The 13,275-nt window shown below is 37.6% G+C and overlaps 1 protein-coding gene across 3 annotated transcripts in view; it reads right to left on the bottom strand.

Annotated features, from left to right (window-relative positions):
• The window catches only part of SCLT1 (sodium channel and clathrin linker 1), a 278,922-nt gene extending 265,676 nt beyond the window's left edge, over positions 1–13,246 (bottom strand). For all 3 annotated transcript variants that reach the window (XM_017347573.3, XM_008267951.4, XM_051819886.2), the window contains exons 1-2: positions 12,677–13,246; positions 2,072–2,139 (exon numbers count right to left, since the gene is read on the bottom strand). In XM_017347573.3, coding sequence (XP_017203062.2) covers positions 2,072–2,139; positions 12,677–12,710 — 102 coding nt within the window. In that variant the 5' untranslated portion in view covers positions 12,711–13,246. The remainder of the gene's footprint in view (positions 1–2,071; positions 2,140–12,676) is intronic.
• Positions 13,247–13,275: the final 29 nt, after the last annotated feature.

Below are 13,275 nucleotides of genomic sequence, written 5' to 3'. Positions count from 1 at the left end.
AAAACTCAGAGGATGTTGGATTACAAAAAACTTGCTATCACTTAAATGATTATATTATAGTTCTTAGCTATGTAAAATATACAAATAATATGAGAAAAATAATAGGTAAATGCATTTGTCCTAGTCAGTTGGGTTGTCTGCATCCTATAGCAGAGCGTCTGGGTTGGAGTCCTGGTTCCACTCCCGATTCCAGCTTTCTGCTAATGCAGACTCTGGGAGGCAGCAGGTGATGGGTTGAGTAGTCAGGTCCCTGCTATCCTCATAGGAGACCTGGACTGAGTTCCTAGCTTCCAGCTTTGGTCAGTCCCAGCCCTGGCCATTGCAGGCATTTGGGGAGTGAACCAGTGGATAGGAACATGCCTTCATGAGGGGTGTATGTGTGTGCATGTTTGCCTCTCAAACTAATAAATTAACTTTAAAAAAGGGAAAATGACATCAAGGTAGACTCACTGAATAGTAAATGAATAGTTTCTAGATTCTCTGGACTATGAGTTCAGTTTTTGGAAATAAGAACTCAGAGTAGTAAGCTAAATGTTGATTATTCATTAAGGAAAGCATTTATGAAGATAAATATACTGAGGCCAACCAAATTACCTAAGCTTCCTAATGGCTTAAAAACCTCCTGCACTGAGCATTGATACAACAGGTTAAGTTGCCGCTTATACCCACATTCCATATCAGAGCAATGACTGGAGTCCTGGCATTGTGGGACAGCAGGTTAAACTGCCACTTGGGATGTTCGCATCCCATATTGCAGATTTCAAAAAAATCTTTTCATGTTTAATACCTTAAAAAAGAATCTGAGCTCTAATCATAAGACTTATTTATAAAAAAAAAAAAATTCAGTACTATTGTTTCAGTAAGAAACCACCACTGGGGCTGGCACTGTGGTGTAGCAGGTAGAGCTGCTGCCTGCAATGCCAGCATCCCATATGGATGCTGGTTCGTATCCTTGGCTACTCCATTTCTGATCCAACTCTCTGCTTACAGCCTGGGAAAAGCAGTGGCCCAAGTGGTTGGGCCCTGCTACTCATGTGGGAGATGTGGATGAAGATCTGGGCTCCTGGCTTCAGCCTGTCCCAGCATTGGTCCCTGCAGTCATCTGGGCAGTGAACCAGCAGATGGAAGATCTCTCTTTCTCTGTCTCTCCCTCTTTCTGTTACTCAGACTTTCAAAACAGATAAACAAATCTTTTTTTTAAAGCTACCACTAATCTTTTTAAAAAAGATTTATTTTACTATTTGAAAGAGTGACAGAAAGGGGAGAAACAGAGAGAGAGCATGCGATCGAGATCTTGCATGTGCTGTTTCACTCCCTAGATGTCTACAATAGCCAGAGCAGGGCCAGGCTGAAGCCAAGAGCCAGAAACTCCATTTAGGTCTCCCACATGGGTAGCAGGAACCCAACTACTTGGGCCACCATCTGCTGCCTTCCCAAACATGTTAGTAGGAAGCTGGATCCAAAGTGGAGGATTTGAACTCCTATCCATATAGGATATGTCCCAAGTTGCAGCTTAACCTGCTGTACCACAATGCCTACTTCAGCCATAACTGATCTAGGATCCACTATTTTTTTCTAATATTCTGTAAACTGGGTTCATCAGTTATATTATTCATTAAAAAAATTAAATACAATATTTTTTAAAAATGCCAGCCAAGGAATGAAAATCCAAAAACAAAATCACACATTATTTCCTATTTCACTTAAGTTATACTTCTGTCACAATTTAGGAGAATGCAGAGATAAAGCAAACAAGCAGATGCATCCTGAGAAACAATTTAGGATATTTCAAAATCTGAATTTAGTTTCATTTTAGAACATATAGTTTAATACCATATATAATACACAATTTTCAATTCTTGGAAAAGAAGATAATTTCTATGGAAAATAGTTTTACTTTCATTAAACAAATGAAAAAAATTTCCCCCTTGTAACAATCAAAATTGTAGCAAAATTTTAGTCTATTGTAGGTAAACTTGAGAATAATCAAAAGTAGAATTTATACATTAATATATATGTACATATTTTACAACTAAATTTGAACCTTGTGTGTTAGTCCTTATTTGCATACCTGAACAGATGAATATTTGGAAAAATTTTCCATTTGATATCGCCTAAGAACTTCATTCAGTCTTTGATCTGAAAAAAGAGAAAAATAATTTAAGTTCATTGAATTATATTCAACTTCCAAAAACTAGAGATATAGTAGCTATTATTTGTTGTATCCAATGCAAAACAGCTGGTTTCCATTGCTTCTCAAAATAAGATGAATCATCAATTCCAGCACACCACTTTAGATCTTAAAAAGAGGCCCATTTACACACCTAAGCCAACTAATTATTGCCACTGGGAATAAGAACAGCTATGAAGAATTAATTTTCTGATTTCATAAACCTAAATTCTCCATCTCTCCAGGCTTATTCTTTAGGTTAGCAGACATAAAAAATTTTCTAAAAATTCTATACGCTTCAAGATTCCTACTACTAGAAGAGTTGGGAAGAAAAACTGTAGCCATATATCTCAGAATTCTTAAAATTAACTGAAACTCTTCCAGAATAATACTCCATGATGAGGAGAAACTGGAGGACAAAGAATCCAAATTAAAAAGGAATGGGCCGGAGACAATGAATAAGGTCCAGAATAAAGCCACGAGACTCCCTATCAAGAGAGACACATACATAGGACATAGCAACTAACACATATAAAATCACAACTCTTTCCAAGATCATATGGAATATTTAAAATTGGTTACTTTTTGGCAATAGAGAAAGTCTCAACAATTTTCAAAGGATTGAAGCCAAAGAAACAATGTTATCTGACAACAGCACATTTAAGCTAGAAACAAGAATCAAAAAATAAAGGGTACATAATCCACAGTTTTGGAAATTAAGAAATTGCTTTTATTTATTTATTTAAGATTTATTTACTTATTTGAAAGGCAGAGCTACAGAGAGGGAAGGAAAGACAGAGAAATCTTCCATCCATTGGTTTACTCCCCAAATGGCTGCAACAGTCAGGGCTGGACCAGGCCAAAGCCTGGAGCCGGGAGCTTCTTCCAGGTCTTCTATGTCAGTGGCAGGGGCCCAAGCACTTTAGCCATCTTCTGCTGACTTCCCAGGCACATTAGCAGTGAGCTAGATCAGAAGCAGAGCAGCCAGGACTGGAACCAGCAAATATATGGGATGCCAGAACTGCAGGTGACAGCTTAACCCTCTATGCCACAATACTGACACAAAGAAATCACTTTTAAACAATCCAGAGGTCTCAGCAGGAAACACAAAATAAATCTGAAAATACAAGTGATCTTTAAAATGTCCATGGAAAATGTGTATTATGAAAAAAATATGCAAGAACGTCATTTTTTGCACCAAAATAAACTATTTTTTAAAGATTGATTTATTTATTTGAAAGGCAGAGTTATAGAGAGGTAGAGGCAGGGAGACAGAGAGAGGTCTTCTGTCCACTGGTTCACTCCCCAGATGGCTGCAATGGCCAGAGCTGGATGGATCCAAAGTCAGGAGCCAGGAGCTTATTCTGGGTCTTCTGCATGGGTGCAGGGGCCCAAGGACTTGGGTCATCTTCTACTGCTTTCCCAGGCACATTAGCAGAGAGCTGGATTAAAGTGGAGCAGCCAGGACTCAAACCCATATGGGATGCTGGCACCGCAGGCAGTGGCTTTACCTGCTATGCCACAGTGCCAGCCCCTAAATAATCTTTTAATTCGAATTTTCCCCAAACTGCTTAACACTCATGTAGCTTGAACAGATAATAATGAAAATATGCTTATCTCAAAGTGCTTAATGATAAAGTTATGGCATTAACTGCACATATACTAGGAAAAAAAAGATCCCGAAGCTATAACTCCATCCTAAAAGGTTAGAAAAGAACAGCAATATAATCAAAGAAAGATAAATGAAGGCAATAATAAAGATAAACTTATAAAATAAATATGAACTCACAAAAATATATTAAAAATATGGTCATCTAAAGTTATTTTAAAATAAAGTTATATTTATGACAAGGATTTTGCAAAGTAGAACTAGAATGGAATTTCCTTAGTATGTTAATGGGTGCTCAAACACACAAAAAACCACACAGCAAAGATGACATTTAAGAGTGAAAATTTTGAAAACTTCTCCTTAGAAGTTGAGAATAGCAGAATAAATTACTCAACACTCTACTAGAAGTCTAAGTTAATGCAAGTAAAAGAAATAAAAGATATAAAAGCTGAAAAGAAAAACTTTGTCATTATTCATAGTCATGAGTGTGTAAGTAGTTAAACCAAAAGAACACACAGATAAATTCTTAAAAATCAATAACCAAATTTAGCAAGCTTGTTGGATAAAAGGTCAATAGACAAATGAATTATATTTCTACACCCTGGCAACATAAAGTTAGAAAATAATAAGATGCCATTTACAGTACTATCAAAATTATCTGTGCCTGGAACAAACTCTACTGAAAGATTCCTACACAGAAAACTATGAAAAATGCAGGAAAGAAATTAAAGACTAACATAAGTGGTTATCATGGTTTTGATAAATCAAAATTATATAGCTGTCAAATCTTCCAAACTGATCCAGGGGTTCAATGCATCTTAATCAATACACAAAAGAGAATATCATGGAAGTTGAAAGGCTGGCTCTACAATATAGATGGAAATGTGAAAAGAAAGACATTTTTGAAAAAGAACTAGGGGAGGACTTATTCTATCAGATAGTAAGATGTAATATGAGGCTACAATAATTTACACGGCAACACTGTTGTACGAACAGACAGAAATGACCAGTAGAAGGAAATTCAGATTCTAGAGATACATTCATGTGAATATGACTACTTAAATTATAATTGAAAGGGAATTACAGAGCATATGGAAGGGAGAAGGAATTTTCAGAAGACAATGTTTTTGTAAATGATTCTGGGTCAAATTGATATCCTTATGGAAATAAAGGAACCTTCATTCACAAAAGTGAATTCTAGGTGAACTGAAAATATAATGAAGGACAAAACAGTAATTTCTGGAAAAGAACAGAGAGAATATATTCATAACCTTAGGTGAGGGAAAGAATTTTTAATCAGAGCACAGAAAGCTATAACTATAAAAGAAAAACTAGTAACTACATTAAAATTCAGAAGTTCCATTTATCAACAGAGACCATTGAGAGAGCAAAAATGAAAGCCATAAATAGGGAGAGGATATTTCCAATACATATAGTTAATAAAGGACTTATTTTTAAAATACATAAAGAACTTTTTATCACTTAAAAAGCAAACAAACCTATAGAATAAGAAAACTTGAAGGGTACTTCACAAAAAGGATACTAAAGTGGTCAGTAAACATAGAACAACTGCTCCAGTTTACTAGGTATCAGAAAAATACAAATCACAATAAAATTAAAATGTTAAAATTAAAAATCAAGTGTTGATGAGAATATGAAATAATTTCCAGGAATTATGTTTAAGTATAATTTACACTCTACCAGCAATGTATAGAGCTTGATTTAAACCATATTCTCACAAACACTTCATTGAGTGTTCTTTTTCTTGACCTGAATTGTGGTTATGTGAATTTTGCACTTTTTTTGTAATAATTTACTTCTGTTTTCTTTACTTTTGTGTATATATATATATATCATGCATAGGTAAATATACATACATATGCATATATATTAACTACATGAGTATCTAAACATATAAATAAAATAAATATTTGACAGGACTTCAAAATGTTCATGGAAAAATGGAATTAAAAGATAAGGGTAAACCTATGTAAGAAAGTTGTAAAATAAATGAGGAAAGAGTCAAGGAAATTGAAGAAATAAAAGGTTCAAAGCAGTATTGATCAGGTCAAAGAAAAGTTTTAGTAGGAGAAAGATACTTGAGTTTATGATTTCAAAAGTAGGTCAACTTGAATAGGACTTGTGTTTATGCCCAAGAACAAATAAGTGCTACCTTTCTGACACAATCAAAAACACAAAAATTAATGGTTTGCCAGACACTAGACATCAGAAAATGACGATGGCAGATGGGAACCAAACACAGTGAACTTTATGATTGCCTAAGCTTAGTAACTGGAGAGACTTTCCAGACATGGGCATAGGGAAACGAAGTGCAAGCAGAGCCCACCTAAATTAAGAAGATGGAGCTGAAAGTTGCTGTAGACCAAGTGAACTAGAATTGGCAGGACAAAATACAGTAAAAAGTCTGCACAAAGAAACAACTCCAAGTATCTGAGATCCACAGAGGTTGCCTCTACACACAATATTGAACAGCTTTTTGTCTTACAAAGAAACTGGATATATAATTTTAAAACTCCACAAAGAAAATTTGTGGTCTAGTTGGCTTGACAGGTGAATTTTACTGAACATTTAAGGAAGAAATAATAGCAACTCTAGACAAAGTCTTTGAAAAAACTGAAAAAGATATTTTCTATTTAATTCTATAAGCTGAAATTATTTGATACCAAAACAAAAGGTATTAGTAGTAATGGGAGGGCCCAAAATTGTGGCGTAGTGGGTCCAAGTAGTTTCATTCAGAAAGGCAAGGTGTATATAACATTTGGAAACTGACCAAGGTAATTCACCCTATTAACAAAATGAAAACATCTGATCATTCAATAAATGAAGAAAAAATCATTTGAAAAAAATCCAACAGCTATTCAGACAAAAATTCTCAAAAACTAGAAACAGAAAGGAAAATTTTCATAAGATGTTCTGAAAAACCTATAGCCAGCATCATGCTTAATTTTGAAAGACAGATGCTATCTCCTACAAACAAAAAAAAAGACAAGAATGTCTCTCCTTATCACTTCTGTTCAACACTGTAATAGAAACTCTACCTAGTGTAATATGGCAAGGAAAAGAAACAAAAGCTATCCAAATTGGAAAAGAAGGGGAATACTATTTTTAGATAACCAGATCATCTATGGAGAATATCTGATGGACTCTACCCAAAAAATCCTATTAAAACTAGAAAAATGAGTTTGGTAAAATTTCAGGGAGCAATATGTAAATGCGTGTGTGTGTGTGTGTGTGTGTGTGTTCCTGTACACTTACAATGAAAAATCTGAAGTCAAAAGTTAAAAAAAAAAAAAAATTAAAGCAGTCTGAAAAATTTTGAAACACAGAAATAAATCTGATGTGTAAAACATATATTAAAAGTATAAAAATATTATTGAAAGAAATTAAAGAGAGATGTTAATATGGAGGTATGGTTTTTCACTGGCCAGAATACTCAATATCATTAGGATATGAATTCTACACAAATTGATCAATACACTCAATAATGTGTGTATCAAAATTCCAGCATCATTTTTTGTAGAAATTCATAAGCTGATACTTAAACTCTTGTATAACCACAAAGGACTGAAGATAGCCACATAAATATGAAAAAGAAAACATTTAAAAGGCTAACACTGTTGGATTTTAAGACTTATTATACATAAGCAATAACAGTAAGATAGTGAGGCATTGCTGTCCAGATAAGACCAACAGATCAGGTGAAGAGAGTTCAGAAATGGATTCAAATATATCGTCAACTAAATGTTAACAAAAGAACAAAGGTAACCCAACAGAAAAAGAAGAATCTTTTCAAATGGGCATTTATATGCAAAAAAAGTGAACTTGATCCCTTACCTCAGACCTTATCCAAAATTTAACTCTATGAATCTTGGACAGACACATAAAACCTAAAACTATAAAACTTCTATGAGAAGACACGGAACATCTTTGCAGCCTTAGGTTAGGCTTTGATTTCTCAGACACCAAATGAATAATCATAAAAGAACAAACTGATGAACTGAACTTCATGAAAATTAAAAATTTCTCTTCTGTGAAAGATATTTTTAAGAAAATGAAAAGAGAAAAAGATCAGTCCATCAGTACTATTATAAGCCTCTTCATATAAATGAATTCTGAAGGGACAGTGCTATGATGCAGCAGGTTGGGCCACCATTTTTTTTTTTAACTTTTATTTAATGAATATAAATTTCCAAAGTACGGCTTATGGATTACAATGGCTTCCCCCCCATATCGTCTCTCCCACCCTCAACCCTCCCCTCTCCCACTCCCTCTCCCTTCCATTCACATCAAGATTCATTTTTGATTCTCTTTATATACAGAAGATCAGTTTAGCATACATTAAGTAAAGATTTCAACAGTTTGCTCCCACACAGAAACATAAAGTGAAAAGTAATAGATGATTTTTTAAATGATGATGAAATCAGATCAGACCTATTGTCATGTTTAATCCCAGTGGGAGTCAAGTTGGGAATTGATAATTTCTTCTTTTTTTTTTTTTTTTAACAGAAGATCAGTTTAGTATACATTAAGTAAAGATTCAACAGTTTGCACCCCCATAGAAACACAAAGTGAAATATACTGTTTGAGTACTCGTTATAGCATTAAGCCTCAGTGTACAGCACATTAAGGACAGAGATCCTACATGAGGAGTAAGTGCACAGTGACTCCTGTTGTTGACTTTACAAATTGACACCCTGCTTATGGCATCAGTAATCTCCCTATGCACCAGTCATGAGTTTCCAAGGCTATGGAAGCCCCTTGAGTTCTCCGACTCTTATCTTGTTTAGACAAGGTCATAGTCAAAGTGGAGGTTCTCTCCTCCCTTCAGAGAAAGGTACCTCCTTCTTTGAAGACCTGTTCTTTCCACTGGGATCTCACTCACAGAGATCTTTCATTTAGGGTTTGTTGTTGTTGTTGTTGTTGTTTTTTGCCACAGTGTCTTGGCTTTCCATGCCTGAAATACTCTCATGGGCTTTTCAACCAGATCGGAATGCCTTTAGGGCTGATTCTGAGGCCAGAGTGCTGTTTAGGACATCCGCCATTCTATGAGTCTGCTGAGTATCTCACTTCCCATGTTGGATCACTCTCCCCTTTATTTATTCTATCGGTTAGTGTTAGCAGGTACTAGACTTGCTTATGTGCTCCCTTTGACTCTTAGTCCTATCATTATGATGAATTGTGAACTGAAATTGATCACTTGGACTGGTGAGATGGCATTGGTACATGCCACCTTGATGGGATTAAATTGGAGTCCCCTGGTATGTTTCTAACTCTACCATTTGGGGCAAGTCAGCTTGAGCATGTCCCAAATTGTACATCTCTTCCCTCTCTTATTCCCACTCTTATGTTTAACAGGGATCACATTTCAGTTAAATTTCAACACTTAAGAATAACTGTGTATTAATTACAGAATTAAACCAGTCATATTAAGTAGAACAGACAAAAAAAACTTAATACATTATCCCTCTTAGTTGTTTTTTGTCTGTTCTACTTGGGCCACCATTTTTAATGGTGCTTTGAGTACCAGCTGATCCAGCTTCCTGCTGCTGTGTCTAGGAAAGCAACAGATGAAGGCCCAAGTACTTGGGTTCCTGCCACTCACGTGGGAGAACTGGATGGAATTCCTGGCTCCATGGGCATATGCGGAATGAACTAGCACATGGAAGACCTCTCTCTGTCCCTCCACCTTTCAAATAAATAAATCTCTTTTTTAAAAAAATGAATCTTTGTTCCCTAGATTGATATACAAGTTCCTTTTTAAACAAGTCCCTAAGAACTATGAGATCATCCTTGGAAATGTGTTACCTCTGACATGATGCCAAGCACTTCTCTACTTTCCTATACAACTCCTTGTTTTGGTGTGTATGCCTCTCTCCCTTTGTGACATCACATCAAGTTCCATCTGTGAGAACTTGAAGTGAACTCAATTCTTGAGAACGTTACCTCAAACGTTCTAGGAGATAGCATCTGTCTTTCAAAACACGTGAATTACTGACCTCAACTACAGGAATTCAAAATACATATAAACTCAGGACCAGCACTGTGGCGTAGCAGGCTAAGTCCCCACCAGCAGCACCAGCATCACATAAGGGCACGGTTTGTGTCCCAGTTGCTCCTCTTCAGATCCAGCTCCCTGTTAATGCTCCTGGGAAAGCATTGGAAGACGGCCCAAGCGCTTGGGCCCCTGCACCCACATGGGAGACCTGGAAGAACCTGCTGGCTCTTGGCTTCAGACTGGCCCAGCTCTAGCCATTGTGGACTTTTAGGGGAGTGAACCAGGGGATGGAAGATCTTTTGTGACTCTCTTCTCTGTAACTTTACCTCTCAAATATATAAATAAAATCTCTTTAAAAAATGCATATAAACTCAAGACCTTGACTGCCACTTTGAGAGCTCAGGCCACAGCAGAGTCACACTCTGTCAGCTGCTTCTCCAAAAACCGAGAATATTTTCGGTTGACATGTCAACCCCTTCTCCACATACCAAAGTCTCAGTCTGCAACAGGCCTTGCAACCTCTGAAGCCTCAACCTCCAACATGGACCCTGGCCTCTAGCATTAAGGAACCCCAAGCACTGCAGTGGAATCTCCATTGTGGGGGTCAAGTCAGCTTTTCCTGACAACCACTGGTACAAAGGTACTCATCAAAGTTTAATTAGACGTTTAACTTCTCAGAGAAACCCATTTCTATCCTAACTGAGCAACTGGACTTTAATTATTTTGGGACACAATCACTATGTGGCTCATATACCTGATCCATGGAGTATATTCCTTGTGAAGTTTGTTTACAGTATTCCTTTGGCCCCTTAAAAATCATGAACCTACAAAACTCTGCGTGGCAATAAAATGTGAGATTAGTAAAATCATACTTGATTATCTCCTTATTTCCACCATATGCAACAAGGAAGAACAGGGCACTGCAAAAGCACCAGAAGTTTACTAGGACCTGGTTCACTGTGCAGGTGCTTGCAGTTCAGATGTTTAGAGCTGAAACAGTAACTATTAGAGCATACTGGCATGTAAGGCCAAGTTAAAAGAAAAAGGAGAAGGTCCAAGGCACCCAACATTCAATCTCTTTTCTTCATGCAAATCCTACCATTCCATGCTCCAGTTTCCTGAATAAACACAGTTATTTCAAGCCTTTGAATCTTTGCTTCCTCTGCTCCTTCTGCTTGAGATTTCCTTCTTCAACTCCACTAACTACTACTCACTTGTCAAGATATAAGTAAGTATGCGTCAACTGTCTTATTTGGTTCACTGGTATTTGGACCTCAATTTTATCTGAGAATTCTGACTGTTCATTCTAAAATTCCAAGTTTCTGACTGTCACAGATATTCTGCTCACCCTAGCCGAACTCCTCACCACTGAATTAATGGCCCACCCCTCTCAGATGGTGGCCAATTAGCTGTACTTATGAGATGGGGATAGTGCCACTTCAAACCTAAGAAACAATGCTAATATAAAGTGTCATTAAAATGCCATCAATTATTTTATGCTAAGTGCTTTATCTGCATCATCTCATTTAAACCTCACTCTTTGAGGGTGAATGTGTTTTTATACTAACTACACAAATGAAAAAAAAAAAAAAAGAAAGAAAGAAAAAAGCGAGGTACAAAGAAGCTAAGAAACTTGCCCAAGATCAAAGACCTGGGAAGAGGAAGAACTAGGCTAGGACTGAGTTCTTGACCACTGATCTGTAATGCTTCCAGAGTGGAACTTACCATCTCTTTTCTACTCTCTTTTTTGCTCAAGCCAAAAATCTGAATTACCTTCTATCTTCATCTCTCAAATTCCTTGATCTCCAAACTCTCTTGTGCTCTCCTTATTTCACTTCTCACTTGGCAATGACAGTGGTCAACTAACTACTCTTCTATAAGGTATACTCTTCTTACAGCCAGACCAAGCCTTTCAAATTTGATCGTGTCACTCTCAACTGAATTTCTTCCAGTGGTTCCTATAATCTGTGCACTGAGCCAAACTTGTTAGCATGCACAACACTAAACCCTTCACCATCTACCACCACTCTACCCCTCTCAGCTCACCTATTTCCCTGTATGAACCTCCATATTCCATTCCAGCCAACCTTGTTCTAAGTCTTTAACAAAGCAGATTCCCAATCCTCTCAATGTTGCAAATACTGTTTTAGTTGGGATGCTCACAGTTTTTTATGGAGGAAATTGATACTGGTAGTTCAAATGTAAGTCCAAAGGGCATTTTCCTTGATCACAGCTTAGCAAAAATCCTATAAATTAATATTTGTTTACTAAAATGCATCAAATACTATTCTAAACCCTTTACATATTTTATTGCTCATTTAATCATTCTGACAACTGAGGAAACTGAGGCAAGAGTTAGCAGTTGCTGCCACTTCATTCCAATTTATTAAATTTACATATTTACCTTCCCAAATCAAATTCTTGGAGGGTGAAAACGTCCTCCTTATCACTGCAGGGTTATGATTGTACGGTGCCTGGCATATACTAGAAATAAGCTCAGTAACATATTTTGAACAAACAGCCCGAGCTGTGCCTTTCGGTTCTGTTCTAACTGCAGACTTGGAAACTCTTCCTGGCCATCAGCCCTGTAATGTCTTCAGAGCACGAGAGGAGCATAACAAACATGTTTAGTGTCTAGAATGTCCTATGTAAGCTTCAGGACCCACAAGGATTTATCAAACGGTTCCGTTTAAGGATACACATATCGGTGTGCATGCACCAAGATTTTTTCCGCAGCTAACTTTAAGCTTTTACAAATTTCCATGAACCCAACAAGGCATTTCAAAAAAACATGCGCTGTCAACAAGAACACTAAACATTGTGCACTACGATTTTTCAAAAAAAAAAAAAATATATATATATATAGGAATATGGAGCTTACTTTGGTCTCTCAGAAAGTCAATTTCCGTGGCCATTTCGACAGTTTTAATTTGGAGCTTTCACTACCTTTAGCTTCTGAAAAACACGGAGCTCGCTATGCGGGAAAACAAAACTAAGCAAGGATCCGGAGGCTGTCAGGCGGTGTAATCAGCATCCCATTCACGCGGCGCCCGCAGCCCTGACGCTCTGCCTTCTCCCGACTCCCAGACCAGTCCCTCTCCCTGGCCAGAGATTTCCGATTCCAGGGTTGATAAGGACGCGCCAAGTGAATTCTGTTCCACGTTCAACCGAATCCCACCGGGTGGGACAGGGACGCGGGGCGACAGGCGTCCCGTAGGTTCCTAGAGGTCTTGTCCTGCAACCTAGGAGTGCACCAAGGGAGCCGGCGGGCAGCCTGGAGGCGGCATCCTTCACGGAGCGAGGGGGCGACGCCAAGATGGTAGGGAAGCCCCGGGCCAGCAGCGGAAGTCCACTCGGCCCGCCCTGCGACTTTGAAACCGGTGCCCCGGACCGCTCCTTGGAGACGGTGACGCCGCCTGCGTCATCACGCGAGCGTCCGCCTTACGTCATCGCGCTCCTGAGAAATCTAGCAGGCTATTG

The sequence above is a fragment of the Oryctolagus cuniculus genome, chromosome 8 (genome assembly GCF_964237555.1).
Source record: "Oryctolagus cuniculus chromosome 8, mOryCun1.1, whole genome shotgun sequence".
Classification (NCBI taxonomy): Eukaryota; Metazoa; Chordata; class Mammalia; order Lagomorpha; family Leporidae; genus Oryctolagus; species Oryctolagus cuniculus.
The sequence above is the reverse complement of the archived record's forward strand: the minus strand, read 5'-3'. Positions and strand labels throughout refer to the sequence as shown.